Source organism: Streptopelia decaocto, assembly GCF_964273445.1.
Source record: "Streptopelia decaocto genome assembly, chromosome: 21".
Taxonomy (NCBI): Eukaryota; Metazoa; Chordata; class Aves; order Columbiformes; family Columbidae; genus Streptopelia; species Streptopelia decaocto.
The window spans coordinates 194,077-211,650 of record NC_138676.1 but is presented as its reverse complement, the minus strand read 5'-3'; the positions used below and the strand labels follow the sequence as shown (position 1 = coordinate 211,650).

General features: G+C 69.6%; 1 protein-coding gene across 16 annotated transcripts; it reads left to right on the top strand.

The window, feature by feature from the left end:
- The first annotated feature begins 67 nt into the window (after positions 1-67).
- On the top strand, positions 68-16,716 carry PHLDB1 (pleckstrin homology like domain family B member 1). Of its 16 annotated transcripts, none has more exons than XM_082070202.1 (24): positions 68-287; positions 2,290-2,391; positions 2,783-2,906; positions 2,977-3,147; positions 4,888-5,013; positions 6,318-7,417; positions 8,120-8,365; positions 8,648-8,785; positions 8,872-9,009; positions 10,336-10,464; positions 11,220-11,375; positions 11,451-11,561; positions 11,711-11,800; positions 11,998-12,117; positions 13,376-13,528; positions 13,838-14,005; positions 14,210-14,495; positions 14,621-14,665; positions 15,024-15,315; positions 15,391-15,481; positions 15,556-15,702; positions 15,819-16,038; positions 16,119-16,204; positions 16,385-16,716. In XM_082070202.1, the coding sequence occupies exons 2-24, from the start codon at positions 2,332-2,334 to the stop codon at positions 16,523-16,525; spliced, it is 4,338 nt and encodes a 1,445-aa protein (XP_081926328.1). In that variant the 5' UTR covers positions 68-287; positions 2,290-2,331; the 3' UTR covers positions 16,526-16,716. The 16 variants fall into 16 exon arrangements, with proteins under 16 accessions (XP_081926328.1, XP_081926341.1, XP_081926337.1 ...); XM_082070215.1 differs by lacking the exon at positions 68-287 and adding an exon at positions 583-618; XM_082070211.1 differs by lacking the exon at positions 68-287 and adding an exon at positions 954-1,070.
- Positions 16,717-17,574: the final 858 nt, after the last annotated feature.

The following is a 17,574-nucleotide window of genomic DNA, read 5'->3' as shown; positions in this document are numbered from 1 at the left end:
TTCATGAGCACGGGCTGGCTCTGCCCTGGTTGTGCTCTGGTGGCACATGGCGGCTCTGGGGCCTGGCCGCTGGCACCAGCCGCGCGGGCGGCGTGAGGCTGCGCCGTGCCCGGGTCTCAGTGGGCAGCGGCAGGTCGGGCAGGAGCGGAGCCCCAAGCAGCCCTGCCCGAGGGGGCTGCGGGCAGGCGGGGTGCTGAGGCTCCCGGCTGTGGTGGGGCAGCGCGCCCGTGTACAACCCGCCCGGCGCTGGCGGGGCCCCGTGGCGACAGGGCTGAGCATCCTCCCAGGTGAGGCCTCTGCCCGTGCTGGGAGAAGAAAGGGGCTTTTGTCCTGCGGGAGGCGAGCGGGCAGCCCCGCGCGGGGGCCAGGGGCTGTTTGGCGGTAACCAAGCCCGACCCCTTGGCATTTGCTGCCTTCGCCGCTTCCCACGGCGGGAACAAGCGGCGCGTTCTGCAGGCGGCAGGAGAAGAAAGGCCGCCTTGTCCGCCCCGGCGCTGGGGCGCCGGCCGGGGCAGCCGCGCTCCCGCCCCGCATTCCTCGGCAGAGCCGGCGGGAGAGGGGCTGCACCCTGGGACGGGCTGGGCAATGGCGGGCGTCCCCTGTGCAGCGAGGAGCCAGGTGAGGGGCTCTGATGGGTGATGCTGGGGGCTGCGGGGTAAGTGTGGGGAGCCGCCAGCTGCCAGGGTCCCCTCCAGCTCGTGGGCAGGCGAGGGATGCTGAACGCAGCCAGTTTGGGCAGCAGCAGAGGGGCAGGAGCAGGGATGATCCCCCCAGCTGCGGGGCTGGGGGTCCCCCATGGTGCTCACCGTGCCCCACCAGCATGGCCGCACTGGGAAGGGGTTAACGGCGGCACAGGATCCCACCCTGGCCCCGCTCCCTTCCGACGGAGCAGCCCGGCCCCTCCTGGCTTTTCCTCCTTCCGGGACATTGTGTTGGGGCCTGGGTGCAGGGGCTGGGACAGGCTCTGGGGTCTCCTGATGCTGGGACACGCAGCCCCCCTGCGCCCCAGGGACATGGGCGTGCTGCCGCGGAGGGGCCCGCTGGGCGCCCGGGCCAGGACGGGCTGTCAGGTAAGGGAAAGCGGGGGTCCTGCCTCGGCACCTGGGGGGCACCGGGGAGCTGCTCCCAGGCCATGGCATCTCTGCTTCCCCCTGCCCCAGCTGAGCTGTCCCCATGTCACGTGGGGTGACCGTGGTCCCCACGGAGCCCTCGCTGGGGGGCAGCTGGCCCCGGCGTTGCACGGAGCCGTCCAGGCTCTGTCCCAGCCCTGGATCCCACGCCTGCTGTTTTCCAGCATTTCATTTTTTCCGCGATGTGTAACAGCCGCCTGCTCGCCCCCGCAGCTGGGCCTGGCGCTGCCCGAGCCGGGGCGTCCTGTCCCCCGCGCGACGCCGGGACAGCGGGTGATCCTGCGGGAGCCAAGCTGGGCTCCTCCTGGTGCCCCTGGCTGCCCCGGGGCCGGGGTCTGTGCTGGGGGTGGGAGCACTGCCCAGCTGGGCTGCCCCAGCCTGCCCAGGAAGGGTTAAGCCGTGCTTGGCCAGGCCGGAGAGGAAGGGAGGGACGCGGGGAGCAGCAGATGGTAAATTTAGTAACCCCGCAGCATCCCGTGCTGCCACAGTGGCGTGAGCACCGAGCGACGGAAATTGTTCCTGCCCGCGGTGCCTCCTGCCCGGGCAGAGAATGGCAGTGGGTGGCTGCTCCGGCGGGCAGCAGCCTGGCGTGGGCGCGGGCAGGGCGCGGGCAGCGCGCGGGCAGGGCTGTGCTGTGCTGTGCTGTGCTCAGCCGGGCTCACGCACCCCAGGTGCTGCTGCTGCCAGGCTGCACAGCAGCAAAGGTGAGTGCCTAGAATGGGCACATGTGGCGGTGCCAGGGTGTGCCACAGGCCTGTGCATGGGCAGGCAGACGTTGCTGGGGACAGCTGGATGCTGCATTCACGTGTCCTTGTCCACCAGCAGCCATCGGGTAATTTAGGGTGTGTGTTTCCTACATCAGCTCCCCAAATCCGAGCCAGCCTGCTGGCTCCTGGTTACCGTCCTGTGCTGGTGCTTGGCGTGCACGTGGGTTTCCCGCGGCAAACGGGGGTGCGGGCCTCACCGGGCAGGGATGCTCGCCGGCTTCGGGCACGTGCTGCAGGACTGGAGACGGGAGCTCAGGAGGGGAATCGTCTTGCTGGCGAGCCCTGTTTTGGGGTGGGGCAGGGTTCATGGGGCTCAGGCTGCCAGCAGGGCCGTGCGAGAGGAATACGGCAGAGCTGTGCCCTGTGCCGACCTCCTCCGTCTCTGCCGGCAGCAGCCTGTGCCTGAGAGCACCCGGCGTCCCCGAGCTGGTACCATGGAGGCGCCCAGCAGGACCCCCGCCAGCCCGACCCGCAGAGTCCAGACCATCATCCAGGTGAGTGCACGGCGCCACGGGACCTCTGCCCTGCAGGAGACCCTGCGGGAGCCCGGGCAGCCGGACGGGAGCCCTGATCCTCCACAGCTTCCTCACCCCAATCCCGTTATGGGATCGGCGGCAAAGCCAATTGCGCTAAGTGGCTGGCAGCTCGGATCCTCTTAGGTGCAGCCCAAGCCTCCGGGGATCTACTCTCGCTCCTGCAGTGTCACCTCTGATCCCTGGGGCGGGCGGCACAGGCAGGCGGAGCCCTCAGCTCCTGCGTCCTGCTGCCAGGCTGTGCTGTTTCGGAGCAGCCCGGGTGCGCGGCTGGGTGGGCAGCGCAGGGGGGCGGGGGCTGCAGCCACGGGAGCTGTGAGCATCCCTGAGCACCCCTCCTCTCCTCCTGCAGAACAGCCCCCTGGACCTGATCGACACGGGCAAGGGGCTGAAGGTGCAGACAGAGAAGCCGCACTTGGTGAGCCTGGGCAGTGGGCGCCTCAGCACGGCCATCACGCTCCTGCCTCTGGAGGAAGGTGAGCGCTGGTCCCCGCAGGCACGGCGGTGGCGGCAGCAGGGTCGCTGAGCCGCTGTCTCCGCTGGCAGGGAGGACCACCATCGGCACGGCTGCAAGGGACATCGTCCTGCAGGGCCCCGGGCTGCAGCCCCAGCACTGCTTCATTGAGAACGAGCAGGGGACGCTCACCCTGCACCCCTGCGGCAATGCCTGCGCCATCGACGGCGTGCCGCTGCGGCGGCCCACGCGCCTCACCCAAGGTAAGGACAGTCCGGTCTCCTCCGGTGCAGGACCTGGCATTGGCAAGCGGGGTTGTCTGCTGGGTATTGGGGTGTTTGCATCCTCAATTGCAAGTTCCCTCTGGGATGCTCCTGCCTCTTTGTCCTGGTCTGGGGATGTTCTGGACACTGGCACTGTCTGGGAACTGGCGTGGCCGTGTGCGTGGGGGCTGTGCCACGCGTGGGATGGGAAGGAGGGGAGCAGCTCCGGCGGGGCAGGGCTTGGTCCTCGCCTTCGCACCCCGTTCCCGAGCAGCAGAGATGCTGAGCCGGGGTTGGGAGGGGGAGAAAACAACGTGGCTGTCCCGGGCAGCGTTATTGGGGACCCGCCGCTGTGCTCGTGTGACCGGAGGGGCTCGGATCCTCCCGTGCCCCTCCCCGGGGGGTCCCCTGACCCCGCACGGCCCCGGTTCCCCGGAGGACCCTCCGGCCGGGCGGCGGGGCTGGCTGAGGCCCGGCCCCCCCGGCCCCGCCCGCCGCCCCTCCCCGGGGGCGGATCGCGGCGCTGCCCGGGCGGCGGCGGCGGTTCGGTGAGTGCGGCGGGGCCGGGGGGCCACGCGTGTCCGGGCTGGGCGGGGGGAGCTCCCCGTGCCCCCGCGGGTCGCGAAGCCGCTTTGCCCCCGGCGGCCGCGCTGCAGCCGCCCCGCGCCGGCCCCTGCCCGGGAGCGGCACCGGGACCCACCCGCGTGGGCGCTGCCCCGCGGGGGACAATGGAGCCACGTGGCCGCCGGAGAAGGGGCGCGACGGCTCCGCCGTGCCCGGCCGCGGGGTCCCGCTGCTCCCGCGGTGCGGGGGAGAGCCGGGGGCTGCGGCAGGGCGGGCGGGGCCCCCGGGGCGGGGACAGCGTCGGGGCGCGGCCACAGCCGGACGAGCCGTGGGCTGAGGGGTGGGGGTCCCCGCTTTGCCGGGTGATGCGCGGCTCCTGGGGCCGGTGCTGGCACGTGGGGATGGTCGGTGATGCCCAGAGCTGAGGAGCCGTTGCTGGGGCGGAGGAGCCGCTGCCGCCGCTGCCGGGCAGGCGTGATGCTCTTGTCGCGCTGGGGTGCTGTGTTAGCTCTGGCTGGAGAACACAACTCAACTCCTTCCCTCCCCAGCACTCGGACAAGGCAGCCGGATCCCCGTGAAACGGTTTTCATCTGCATGGCCTCGCTCACTTTGCCACCCCCTGGGCTGCTGGGTGCTCAAAAATGTGTTCCCTCCGGTGAGGGATTTTGGGCTGTGGCTGTGGGTGCAGCGCGAGCCTCTCCCCGGGGCCCTGGCAGGCGCTCCCAGCGGGGTGCGCCTGCAGCACCGAGCCTCCCAGCTCCCCGCCGCTCCCGCCACCGCGTCCCCGGCACCGCGCAGCCCTGCTGCCCTTCCCCAGCCGCCTTCCTCCCTGGTGGCCGCCCAGCAGCCTTCCCCTCTGAGGGCTGCTGCTTTGGGCCAGAAAAGGAATTTCGCGGCCGGGGATAGGAGCTGTCTTGTCTGCAGCTGGCAGCCACGCCGGGCCTGGAGCGCCGCCAGCTCCCCCGCGGCAGCACGGCCCCCGCCGGGGTCCCCAGCTGTGCCTGCGCCCGCGCCGTGCTGCCGGGGGCTGACCTGGATTTCAGGCTCCCCCTAAGCCTCTGCTGACGGCAGGAGCCCGCTCCCCTTCCCGGGACGCGTCGTGGGGCTGGGCCCGGCCGCCTGCGCCAGCTCCTGCCTCCTGGCATGGCTGAGCCCTGTCCCCTCCTCTGTCCCCAGGGTGCACCATCTGCCTGGGCCAGGCCACCTTCCTGCGCTTCAACCACCCTGCCGAGGCCAAGTGGATGAAGAGCATGATCCCGGCGGGGGACAGGAGCCCGGCGGCTCTCTACGGGCTGCCAGCAAGTAGGTGACCGTCTGTCGTCCCAGGTGGGGACACCAGGGCACTCCCTGCCCCGTGCCACCAGACCCCCAGCGCGATGCTCTCCCAGCCCCGTCCTGCGCTCGGGAGCGGGGCTCACGCCTGGTGCGGTTGTGCTGGCCGTTGAATTGGCACGGCAGCTGCGCCGGTGTTTGTTAATGATTAACATTGCCTCGGAAAAGGGTGATTGCGAGGGTGGCGAGGCGCGGCTCTCGTCTCTGCTCTGGCAGAGCCATCGCGTGTTGGGCTGTGCTGAGGATGCAGGGTGTGCAGGGCCCCCCCGCTGCCTTGGAGTGGGTGTTTACGTGCCAGGGTGGCCGCGCCGAGGCTGTGAAGGCCATTTGCTCCACCGCAATCCTCCATTGCGCCAGCTGCTTATCTCGCTGTGTCTGCCTGTCTGCGGGGCCGCGGGACGAGCGCCTGCACCAAGGCCCAGCAGCGCTCCCGGGAATGTGCGCGCCCCGCAGCGCTCCCGGGCTGGCAGCCCTCCCTGCCCGACTGGCACACCCTGGCACGGGGAGGGGAGCTTGGCAGCCTCCTCACGCCACGTGTGTGCCAGGAAGGCAGCGTGCCTGCAGCTGGGGGACAGGAGGAGGGACGCGGGGAGGTGCCGTGGCCGCGGAGCATCCTGCAGCTGTGGAGCATCCTGCAGCCGCTGCCCGCGGGACTGCGTGGGATGGCACGGGCAGGGCTGCGGCACATCTCCCCAGGCGCTGCTGGCTGCCGCGGGGGAGCCGCTGGGTGCCAGGGGGTGACGCAGCCTGGGTGGCACGCCGTCCTGGCCGGGCTCCGCGCCTGCCGCTATTAGCTGCTCCCTGTGCCTGAGTGACAGGCACATCGGTGCTGCGCCGGCAGGGCAGGGCACCCCAGCGTGGGGAGGCTGTGGGCGACATGGTGGTGGATCTGGATGCACCACGGGTCTGTGCTCGGTGGCTTTTGGTTGTGGCTGGGGTGCCGGAGCATGCCGGAGAGCAGCGGTGGGTGCTGGCAGCTGCTCCCCGGGGAGCAGGGCCGGGAGCTGCCGGCGGCGCAGGGATGGCGGAGCAGGCGGTGGGGCTGTGCGATCGGGTTTCTGTCTCCCTGGTGATGGGGCCAGTGGGATGCCGGCTCCTCCCTGGCCCAGCACCGCGGCCACAGCCAGCGCAGCAGCTCGGGGCAGGGGAAGCGGTGTTCTGAGTGGTGCTGGCTGTGCGGAGCGGTGATGCCGGGCTGCTCCGGGGACCCCCAGCCTGGGCAGGGGCTCGGGGGGTTCCGTCGCACTGATGTCTGTTTCTGTGTCACCCCATAGAGCCCGAGGTGCTGGTGAATGCCGGCCGCCAACGTCCAGAGTGTGGGCACCCCAGCCACAGCTCCCTGGTCAGCTCTATCGAGAAGGACCTGCAGGACATCATGGACTCGCTGGTGCTGGAGGAGCCGCCATCCCCCGGCAGCAAGAAGCCTCTCGCCTGTGGACGGTCCCCAATGTCGCCCGTGCTAAACGGCGGCAGCCACTGCCTCCTGTCCCCCCCGCCCAGCCCCGGGGCTGCCTCGGGGGGCTCCAGCTACGAGAACACCTCCCCACCCTTCTCCCCGCTCTCCTCCCCAGCCAGCAGCGGCGGCTACACCAGCCCCTCGCCCAGCAGCCAGGAGCAGAGCCCGGCCGTGCCGCCCCTCGTCCCGCTGCGCTCCTCCAGCTACAACCACGCCGTGCAGCCGCCCCCCCAGTGCCCACCCCCCGCGCCTGGCGGGGGTCCCGGCGAGTCCTGGCCCAGGGACCAGCGGGCCGGCAGCCCCCGGCTGACCCCCCGTCCGGCCCCGCGGCCACGGGTAGCCCTGCAGGAGCGGCCCCCCAGCCCTTTCCGTGAGCCGCGGGACCCCCCAGCCCCCAGCCGGCAGCCCCTCGGCAGGGTGGTCCCGGAGACGCGGCTGCAGCCCCCCGAGAGCCCGCGGGCAGCCCGGCGGAACGTGGACAGCATGCGGGAGCTGCCCCCGCTGAGCCCCTCGCTGTCACGCCGGGCCGGCAGCCCCCGGGCGGCCCCCGACGCCCCCTCCCCACAGCCCCGGCTGGGCAGGGAGGTGCCTGGCAGCCCCCGCGCCCGGCGCAAGGGCCCGGAGGAGCAGCGGGGCGCGGGGAGCCCCTTGCCCTCGCTGCTGGCAGAGGCCGCCCCGCGCCGCCCCGGCTTCGGCGCTTGCCTGAGCCCAGCGTACGGGCTGGGCTCCCCGGCGGTGCCGTCACCCCGGCAGAGCCCTCGCACCCCCAGGAAGCCCCTTGGGGACCCCCAGCCGCCAGCGGGGCTGCGGGAGCGCAAGAACAGCATCACCGAGATCAGCGACAACGAGGACGAGCTGCTGGAGTATCACCGGCGGCAGCGGCAGGAGCGGGTGCGGGAGCAGGAGATGGAGCGGCTGGTGAGCCTGGGGGACACGGGGGGCACAGGGGCTGGGTTTGAACGTAGGGCAGCCTCTGAGCAAATGCCTTTCAGCTTCTGCTACTTTAAACCCCAGCTCTTGCCTCTCGGGGATTTGCAGCAGTTGCCAGGCTGCCGGCTTATCCAGGGGGATTACGGCTGGGAGCGGCTGTGGGTCCATGGCGGCTCCGGGGGACTCGGAGCCCCCGGCAGCCAGGGGAACCCACGGGGTCAGCACGGCTCTGCAGGCTGAAGTCGCGGTGCCTCTGGCTCTGCAAAACCATCCACATTGTGTCCAGGACCACGACAGTGCGGTGGCTTTGTGGGCATCGTGTCTATATTTAGGGCGGATGGAGTTTTTATAGCGGCGGCAGCTGCCGGGGTGGGGTTTGCCCCGTGCATCTGCCGGTGCGGGGGGGCTGCGCCGTGGGGCTGTTTGCTCAGCCCTGACTCACGCCCGGCGCGAGCAGCCTGAGTCACCGCCTGGAAATAGCGGAGACGCGCGGCAGCCGCCACTGCTGCCTGTAATTAGCCCGTCTCCAGCTCCCGGCACGGGGTCAGGGCGGCTGCACCGGGGTTTGCGATGTCCCCAGCCTGTCCCAGCGTGCGGGCGGGGCACAGAGCGACCCCGCATCTGCCATCCGCACGCTCTGGCAGCGGCATGTGCTGGGGTGGGCACCACGCTGATTGTTCTTCCCCGCAGGAGCGGCAGCGCCTGGAGACCATCCTGAACCTCTGTGCCGAGTACACCAAGACGGATGGCACTGAACCAGCCGACGTGCACCAGCTCCTGGCTGCGGATGCTGGCTGGCGGGCACCCCGCGGTGCCGTGGCGCTGGGCCGTGCTGCCGAGGAGCCCGTCGTCCTGCGGCAGAGGGAGAGCCTGGAGCGGTCGGATGAGGAGAACCTGAAGGAGGAGTGCAGCAGCACCGAGAGCACCCACCACGAGGTGAGCAGGCGGCCGCACTGTGCTGTGCCGCGCCATGCTGTGCCGCGCTGTGCTGTGCCGCGCCATGCTACACTGTGCTGCGCCGTGCCATGCTGCGCCGTGCCACACTGTGCTGTGCCGCGCCATGCTACACTGTGCTGTGCCGCGCTGTGCTGTGCCGCGCCATGCTACACTGTGCTGCGCCGTGCCATGCTGCGCCGTGCCACGCTGTGCTGTGCCGCGCCATGCTGTGCCGCGCTGTGCTGTGCCGCGCCATGCCGTGCCCACCTGCCCTCTCTGCAGCACGAGGAGCTGGCGGGGCCCCGCGCCAAGGAGGCGCAGCAGCTGGAGGGGGAGAGGGCTGGCGTGCTGGGCCGCCTGGACCAGCTCAAGAGCCGCCTGAAGGAGCTGGAGCAGCAGCTGCAGGAGACGTCGCGAGAGGTGAGAGGACCAGGTGTCCTGACGTGTCCTCCACGCTCACTGCCATCGGGGCCGGGGCAGCGTCCTGATGCAGCCGTGCTGGGCAGGCGGAGCTGGAGCGGGCGCTGCTGCAGGGCGAGCGGGAGGTGGAGGCGGCGCGACTGCGGCAGGAGCAGGAGGCAGCGCAGCAGCTGCAGGAGAAGCTCTGCAGCCTGGACACCAGCATCCGCCGGGAGCGTGACAAGGTGAGTCCCGTGCCGGCAGCGCCGTGTTCTCCCGGTGCTGCGGTGGCCACGCTGCGGCGTTCCTCTGCAGACATGTTCTCCTGTCCCTGGGCGCCGCGGTGGCATTGAACAGTGTCCCTCTGGGTTCTTGTTGCGGGGGACTCTGTCCGTCTGTTTGCCCAGGAGAGAGCCCTGTGGGGGGGCAGGGCTGATGCTTTTGGTGCGTTTCAGCCACTGTCCGTTCCGCCAGTGGGGAGCGCAGGGTCGGTCTGTGCCGCAGGGTGTTCCCGGACAGCGCTGCCTGCAGCGGGCGGCGCCCACCCCGGGCTGGGGGTCGTGGTGCCCCCTCTCCCGGCTCTCGCTGGGGCTGTGGCTTGTGGCAACTTGGGGCATCCTCACGTGTGGCAGTGGGGGAATTGCTGTGTGTGTTTCACTTGGTCCAGTGGCTGAGGAGGGGTCCTGGGGCAGGGACTGGGGTCCCGGCCCCTCCCCTTGGATGTGTCTTTGGTACAATTGTTGCCGTGATCTGCCAGCTGCGCCACTGCGTGCACAGCACGTTCCTCCCGGCCGCCGGTTGCCGTCCGTCCTGCAGCCTCGTGGGCAGCGTGGCACGGCCCTGGACGGGCCGCTGGGACGTGGCTCCGTGCTGCCCCTCACCGGGATGCGGTGCCGGCATCCCTGGGCTGGAGGCGCCCAGGCCGTTTGGTTGCCCGTGGCCGGCAGAGCTGCTGTCGGTGTCTGCCAGCGGCGCCCCATGGCGTTGCGGGTTTTGTTCTGGTTTTGGCCTCCCAGCCCTTTGCAGGGGCAGCCGGTGCAGAGGCAGGAGAACAGCGCAGGGACAGCCCCCTCCAACCTCTGCTGAAATAACCACCCGCTTTCCTAACCAGCACTAATTGCACTAATTGCGCTAACAGTGCCTGCTCTGCCATCTGCCACCACCTCTGACACCTCCGCCTGTCCAGGAGCCCCTGGGCACCCCGCAGCCCCTCCCTGGGGCATCAGTTAAAGTTAATTAGTGGTGGTTCAGAAGGTGCATGTGGTGCAGCCGTTGGCAGGGTCAGGATGACTTTAGCGGTGCTATCAGCATCCATGGTTTTGGTGCCCATAAGAGGGGTTTTGGCATGGAAAGGTGAGGCTGAGGGGGGGGCTGGGACCCTCTAACACCCGGTCCTCGTGGCTGCTGCTCTCTTGACGCCTCTGTAGACGCTCCTCCCTGCAAGTCTTTCCGTCTCTTTTTCCAGCTGAGCCTCTCTAACTCTGCAGCTTCTGCGTGGTGTGGATCTGAGAAGTGTGTTTTCTCTCTCTTTTTCTTTTTTCTTTTTTTGGTCTCATTCTCCCCTGATTCAGGAAAGGGCAAAGGTTGATGCTGAAAGGAAGGAGCTCGAGCAGCTCCGGGCACTTTACCATGAGTCGAAGAGCCACCTCGCTCAGTGCCCCGAGTCGCTGCGGGAGCAGCTGCAGGAGCAGGTGCGAAGGGTCAGTGTCCCCCCACCCCTGGGACCACCTCCCTCGCCCCAGCTTAGCCCGGGGCCGCTCCGGAAGCCTCGCACCGGGGCTGGAGGGGGCTGGCGCCGGGCACCGCTGTCCCGGTAAGCTCGCTGCGGTGCCGCCTTGGCCGAGCGCGGGTGCAGCCTCCGTGCCCAGAGGGAGCCTGGGGGATCCCAGCTCCTGGTCCATCTGCTTCCAGCCATTTCCTGAGAGCGTTTATTTACACAGAGCCCTTGGTTTATGTTACAGCATTTTTTTCCCATTATCTGGTATTTTGCGGTAGCAGCCGAGCCATGGCCGGCGCCTGCCCGGCGTTCACCATGCACGTAATCCTGGCGTGCGATGGACAGGGATGGTGACAGGGTGGTCGGGGTGCGTGGTAGCCGGTGGTAGCCACCACGCTGGCGGTGCCACGCTGTGCCGCAGGAGCAGCGGCTGCCGCGGCAGGGCAGTGCGATGGCGGGCTGGCGTGGCGCTCGTCCCGGGGGGCTCAGCTGCCCCTCGGCTCGGCGGTGTGGGGCCGTGTGTCGGTGGTGACTCTGGCATGCGGGATTCTGCTGCCTGGTGCCAGCCAGGACGTGGTTCGGCAGGGGCTGCTGTTCTCCGAGGAGCCCCCGGCCATGGCGAGCGCCTCATCCTGCGGGGCTGACGGCTCTGACCTGGCCGGTGCCCAGTGGCTCTGTCGCCTTCTCCCGCTGGGCAGAGGTTGACAGTGGCTCCCCCATGTCCCTGTGTGTCCCCAGGAGGCAGAGGCGCTGGAGACAGAGGCGAAGCTGTTGGAGGACCTGGAGTTCCAGCAGCTGGAGCGAGAGAGCCGGCTGGAGGAGGAGCGGGAGGCGCGGGGGCAGCAGCTGCTGCAGGGCCGGGCCGAGTGCCAGCGCAGCATCGCCCGCAGGAAGGTGGGCACGGGGGACGGCGGCTCCGGCTCAGCCCCGCGGCTTGCCGGTGCCGGCTCATCCCGCCGCTCTCCCCAGGAGCGAGTGGCCGCCCTGGATGCCCAGGTCGCCCAGATCCGGCTGCAGAGTGCCCAGGAGACTGAGCGCCTGGCCCGGGAGAGGAACGGCGTCCTGCAGCTGCTGCAGAAGGTAACGCAGCGACCGGGGGTCCCCAATGGTCCCCAGCCTAGGAGTGCTCAAGGCAGGGGACAGCATCGAGCTGACAGGGTGAGCTTTGGGGGGACTGGCTGTGGGGTACCAGTGGCCATCAGATGCTTCTGCTCTTACCCTTCACTCAGGAGAAGGAGAAGCTCGTGTCCCTGGAGAGGCGATACCAGCTCGTCACGGGCGGCAGGAGCTTCCCCAAAATGTCCTCGGCTCTCAGAGAGGTGAGCGGCTGTCTTGGTGCCAACACAGGAGGCTCCTTCACGGTGATGGCCAAAGGCTTTTAGGTGCCAGTGGGTCACCCCACTGCCCTGCCTGCGGCTCTGAGCGGGGAGACGGAGCCACGATGCCCTTGGGGACTGTGGTGCCGCCCACTCGCTGCCTGTGCCCACCATGCCCACGGGATCATCCCCTCCAACAGGAGACCCTCTGCATCCCCGAGCCTTACGAGCTGTTGGAGGGATTGCAGCCCCTGAGCGCCCCGCCAGCCGCTGCCGCCTCCTTCGCTTCTGCCGCCCGCTCGCTCCCCGCGGCACACGAGGTACCAGCACTAACTGCACGAGCTCGCTCGCTTGCCGTGGCTGAGCCCTTCCCGGGACTAACACGTGCTGGGGCCGCCGGGCACCCACAGCAGCGCGCCGGGCTGGCACGGCTGCGGTGTCACTTGTTTAGCTCTCCGGCTGCTCTCATTAACAACCAGAGCCTGATTTCGGGTGCTCTCCTGAGCCCTCCTGCTGCCACCTGCAGCTTTAGCCCAGCGCAGCATCCCTGCGCCTCCCTCACCCGCCGCTCTCCCGCTGCCTGGGCACCTCCCGACAGCATCCTTTGGGGTCCAGCTAGCGCGGCTTCCCCAGGAGAGCAAATCCTTGGCTTTAGCGTGCCTGATTCAGAAAAGCTGAGGAAGTGGGTTTTAAGTTCGAGTTGCCCCATCTGGTGCTGTGGCACCACAGAGCGCCTGTGGCCAGGGACCCCAAGACATGGGTGATGGGAGCGGCTGAGGGCGCCTGGGGCCTTGGCAGGGGAGGCTGCAGCCCTGCGCACCCAGGCTGCGCCCGGCAAAGCTGCGCCTAAGGTGCGATGCCGCACGGCGAGGCAGCTGCAGGCAGGGAAGGGCTGGGCAGGCGGTGGGGGCGCGCGCGGGGAGATTTGCTCCCGCTTTGCCGTCCGCGCCGCCAGCGCATGGCTCTAACTCTCCTCCTTCTCCGCCGTGGGTTTCTAGGAGTACATGAGGCTGTCTGACGTTTTCAGGTTCTGCCGCCGCGCGTACGGCCCCAGCCCGGACGCTAAAGCTTCTGCCGCTGCCCCCGCTGCTGCTCAGCGCTCTTTCTTGCTTGCTGTCCCTCCCGCAGCCGATGAGGTACCCGCTCCAGAGCGTGCTCGGGTTTGCCACTGTGGGTCGTGGGGACGCTGCAGACCCCACAGCACCCCTGTGTCCCGGTGCTTGCAGCTCTCCCAGGTCAGGGCTTTGTCCAGCTGCCACCGAGTGGGGAGCGGAGCTGCTCAGTCGCCTTGCCAGGCAGCGCTTCTCGCCTGCTCCGGACAGGCTTTGCCCTCTGGGGTTGGCAGCAGCGGGTCCCCAGGGGGGCGGGAGGGTGGCCCTTTGCTGTGGGACTCAGTCCTGGCTGCCAGTCCTGGGTGAGGACGGTGCAGACCCTGACCCAGTGCCCAGCACCAGCTGTCTCCCTTCCCTGGGACGTGATCCCCTCGTTTGGGGCTGGAGCCACCCGCTCATTCCCCTGTGCCTGCTTGCCCTCGCTCAGAGCCTCTTCTCCTGGTTTAATCTGGTTCTCTCTGCACAGTACGTGACCGTTGAGCAGCTCTCGGGCATCCTCCGCGCCTCTGCCGCTTCCCCGCCGGGCTGTGCCCCTCCAGCTCCTTCATCCTCGGTCTGCACCGCTCCTGCTCTTCCTCCTCCTCCTCCATCTCTCTCTTCTCCCTCCGGCTCTGCAGAGGTTCGTGCTCCATCTCCCTCCCTTTGCCTTGCAGTCTCCCTGGGAGGTGACGGGGATGCACAGGACAGGGTGAGCCCCTCACTCCCTGCCCGCTGCTTCGCTGCCTGCGCCCCACCTGAGCCAGCCCGCGGCACCGGGCTCTGCGCCCTGTGGCACTGCCACCGGCTCTACCAGCCTGCTGAGCAGCGAGGGGGCCTGCGGGTCCTGTTTTTGGGGGGTCCAGGCGCAGGCAGGGGTGCTCCCACCTCTCCGTCTCTGTGTGTCTGTCCCTCTCGCCGCGTTCCGCTCTCACACGGCGTTTCTCTCCAGACGGAGCAGCCGCTGCTGGGAGGGCCCGTGTGGCTCCCGGCTCTTGACTTAGAGAAGTGGTACCGGGAGGCCATGGCTGCCTTTGAGACCTCCTCCTGCTCTGTTTCTCCTCCTTCTTCCCCTCCTCCGCTCCCAGCTAAAGCTCACTCCTCTCACGGGCCCCTCCAGGTAACCCAGGCTCCCTCTGCCGCGGGGCTCAGGCTTCGGCGCTGCCGGGCAGCGCGGGGATGCTCCTGTCGCTGCCTCCTCCTGCCTGCGCCGCTGCCGAGGGCAGGCTCCGGGAGGGACGCTCACTCACTGCGCTGAGCCGCCCAGCCAGCTGGGCTTTTGCATCCCCCGGTGCCCCTCTCACCTCCCCGTCTCTGTGCCCAGGTCTATCGTGCCAAAACAGAGGGTGACGCCGGTGCCCTGAGCCCTCGGCTGAAGAGCGGGACGCCCTCGTCCTCGCAGCTCAACCTCTCTGTGCTGGGGCGCAGCCCCTCGCCCAAGGTACGGCTGCCGGGGGGCCCGAAGCCCGGCGCCAGCCCCCTGTCCCCGCGGCTGACCACCTGCCGTCCTGCCCAGGGCCCCCCCAGCCCGGCGGGCAGCCTGCCCCGCAACCTGGCGGCCACGCTGCAGGACATCGAGGCCAAGCGGCAGCTGGCCCTGCAGCAGAAGGGTGAGTCGGGTCCCGGCTCCGCGGGGTGCTGGGTTTGGGAGGCGCTTCCCCCGCTGCCTTTCTCACGGTCTCTCGCTTTTCCCCCCTCTCTGCCCCCTGACCCCTCCGCCCGACGGCGTCTCCAGCCGAGCCGCTCCCGGCGGAGCCCTCACAGCCAGGGGATCTACCAGGTAGAGACGTGGGGCAGGCGCCGTGCCTTGGGCAGCCCCGCAGCAGCAGCATGGCTGTTTGCTGGCACCTCTGCCACACACAGGAGGGGCACGACCAGCCCAGGGCCCCAGGGCTGCTCAGCGTCCGCTTGGGGACAACCCTGCGTGTCCCCAACCTGCTGGTGCTTTGCCAACCCGCTCCTGCCAGCCTGGTGCATGTGTCCCCTTGGCTGCCTGGGCTCCCCGCTCCGCACCCACCATCCCTCTGGTTCAGCAGCGCCTGCGCTGTCATCTCCTGCCCACGCCGTCCCCTTGCCCGCCGCGGTGCGGCTCGGAGTGCGGCACACTCAGCCATCGTCACCTTCTCCCCGCGGTGCAGGTCAGCAGGTGATCGAGGAGCAGAAGCGGCGGCTGGCGGAGCTGAAGCAGAAAGCGGCCGCTGAGGCTCAGTCGCAGTGGGAAGCCCTGCACGGGCAGCCCCCCTTCCCTGGTGCCTTCCCCCCGCTTGTGCATCACTCCATCCTGCACCACCACCGGCCCCATGGCCCCGGGCCCCGCGCCGAGGAGCTGGACCACGCATACGACACGCTCAGCCTGGAGAGCTCGGACAGCATGGACACCAGCATCTCCACTGGCAACGCCTCTGCCTGCTCGCCTGACACCGTCTCCAGGTAAGCCCGGCTCTGCCACCCACGCCGCCGGCTCCCGGTCCTTCCCACGGGGACGGCAGCTGCCGCGTCTTGCAGCGTCAGCGGGATGGAGGCCGGCAAGATCGAGGAGATGGAGAAGATGCTGAAGGAGGCTCATGCGGAGAAGTCGCGGCTGATGGAGTCCCGGGTGAGCGGGGGTACCGGGCCCGGCTGGGGAGCGGGTCCCCCTCCCCGTGACTGAGCGCCCATGCGTGCCGGCAGGAGCGGGAGATGGAGCTGCGGCGGCAGGCGCTGGAGGACGAGCGCCGGCGCCGGGAGCAGCTGGAGCGGCGGCTGCAGGACGAGACCGCGCGGCGGCAGAAGCTGGTGGAGAAGGAGGTCAAGCTGCGGGAGAAGCACTTCTCACAGGTGCGGGGCGGGCTGTCCCCTCCGCGTCCTCTGTCCCAGCCTGGCGGGTGTGCCTGCAGGGGGATGCAGCGCTTGCTGCCGCCGGCGGGCTCTGCAGGGCCGTGTTGCTTCCCCAGGCTCGTCCCCTGACGCGCTACCTCCCCATCCGCAAGGAGGATTTCAACCTGCGGCTGCACATCGAGTCCTCGGGCCACAGCGTGGACACCTGCTACCACGTCATCCTGACGGAGAAGATGTGCAAGGGCTACCTGGTCAAGATGGGCGGCAAGATCAAGTCCTGGAAGAAGCGCTGGTTTGTCTTCGACCGCATGAAGCGCACCCTCTCCTACTACGTGGGTGAGTCCCGGTGCCGTCGCCCCCTCCCGGTGCCATCGCCCGCAGTGCTGTGGGTGACACCAGTGCCTTCTCTTGGGCAGATAAACATGAGACGAAGCTGAAGGGCGTCATCTACTTCCAAGCCATTGAGGAGGTTTACTACGACCACCTCCGCAGCGCAGCCAAGGTGAGAACTGGGCCCCTCGGCACGGCCGGCGCTCCCGCATCCCTGCACCCCCAGCTCGGGGTGGGGACGCTGCTGCCGCGGCCTCTGTGCCCCGGTGGTGCCAGTGCCTTGGGGTGCCGGTGACAGAACAGCGCAGGGGGCGCGGCACCTCTGGGGGTGCTGACCCCTCCCCTCCTCCAGAGCCCCAGCCCTGCGCTCACGTTCTGCGTCAAGACCCACGACCGCCTGTACTACATGGTGGCTCCGTCGGCCGAGGCCATGCGCATCTGGATGGACGTCATCGTCACCGGGGCCGAGGGCTACACGCAGTTCATGAGCTGAGGGCGGGGGGTGCTGCACCCCCGCCAGGGTCGGGTCCCGCTGTTCCCCGTGTGTGCCGCAGCCGCGTCCCCTTGTCCCCGTCCCGCTGTCCCACGCGGGCCGGCACACAGCAGCGCCTGCACAGCCGAGGGAATAATGTTGTTTTTTTTTTTTTAATGTTGACTTTTTAAAAACAAATTTTATTGGAAACATCCAAGCGCTGAAGCGCAAGAAGCTGCCAACGAGCGGCCGGAACTCGCGCGGCGGGAGGGGCCGAGCGCGGAGCGGGCGCGTCAGTGATGGGCGGGCGGGGGCGGAGTTGAGGCGCACCGGGGGCGGAGTTTGGGGCGGAGCGAGAGGCGGAGTTTGGGACGGAGCGGGGGCGGAGTTTGGGGCGGAGCGGGGGCGGAGTTTGGGGCGGAGCGGGGGTGGAGTGAGAGGCGGAGTTTGGGGCGGAGCGGGGGCGGAGTGAGAGGCGGAGTTTGGGGCGGAGCGGGGGTGGAGTGAGAGGCGGAGTTTGGGGCGGAGCGGGGGTGGAGTGAGAGGCGGAGTTTGGGGCGGAGTGAGAGGCGGAGTTTGGGGCGGAGCGGGGGTGGAGTTTGAGGCGGAGTTTGGGGCGGAGCGGGGGTGGAGTGAGAGGCGGAGTTTGGGGCGGAGCGGGGGTGGAGTGAGAGGCGGAGTTTGGGGCGGAACGGGGGCGGAGTGAGAGGCGGAGTTTGGGGAGGAGCGGGGGTGGAGTGAGAGGCGGAGTTTGGGGCGGAACGGGGGCGGAGTGAGAGGCGGAGTTTGGGGCGGAACGGGGGTGGAGTGAGAGGCGGAGTTTGGGGCGGAGCGGGGGCCGCGCGTGGGGTGGAACGAGGGGCGGAGTTTGGGACGCAATGGGGGCGGGCCAGGGAGGGTACGAGGGGCGGAGTTTGGGGCGAGCAGGGGCGGAGTCTGGCGCGGAGCCCGGGGCGAGGACGGGGCTCAGCGAGGGCGGAGCTCGCGCCGGGGCGGGAGCGGAGCGCGGGGCTGAGGGAGAGAGGAGTGCGGGAGCGGGGAGCGGATCAGGGACGGAGCTCGGGGCAGGG

Excerpts from the sequence above, each read along its gene's own strand:
- PHLDB1 (XM_082070200.1), top strand. The coding sequence starts at position 2,104 with ATGCTCGCCGGCTTCGGGCACGTGCTGCAGGACTGGAGACGGGAGCTC. Across the intron at positions 5,014-6,317 it reads TCTCTACGGGCTGCCAGCAA|AGCCCGAGGTGCTGGTGAAT; the intron begins GTAGGTGACCGT and ends GTCACCCCATAG. Across the intron at positions 8,366-8,647 it reads CCGAGAGCACCCACCACGAG|CACGAGGAGCTGGCGGGGCC; the intron begins GTGAGCAGGCGG and ends CCCTCTCTGCAG.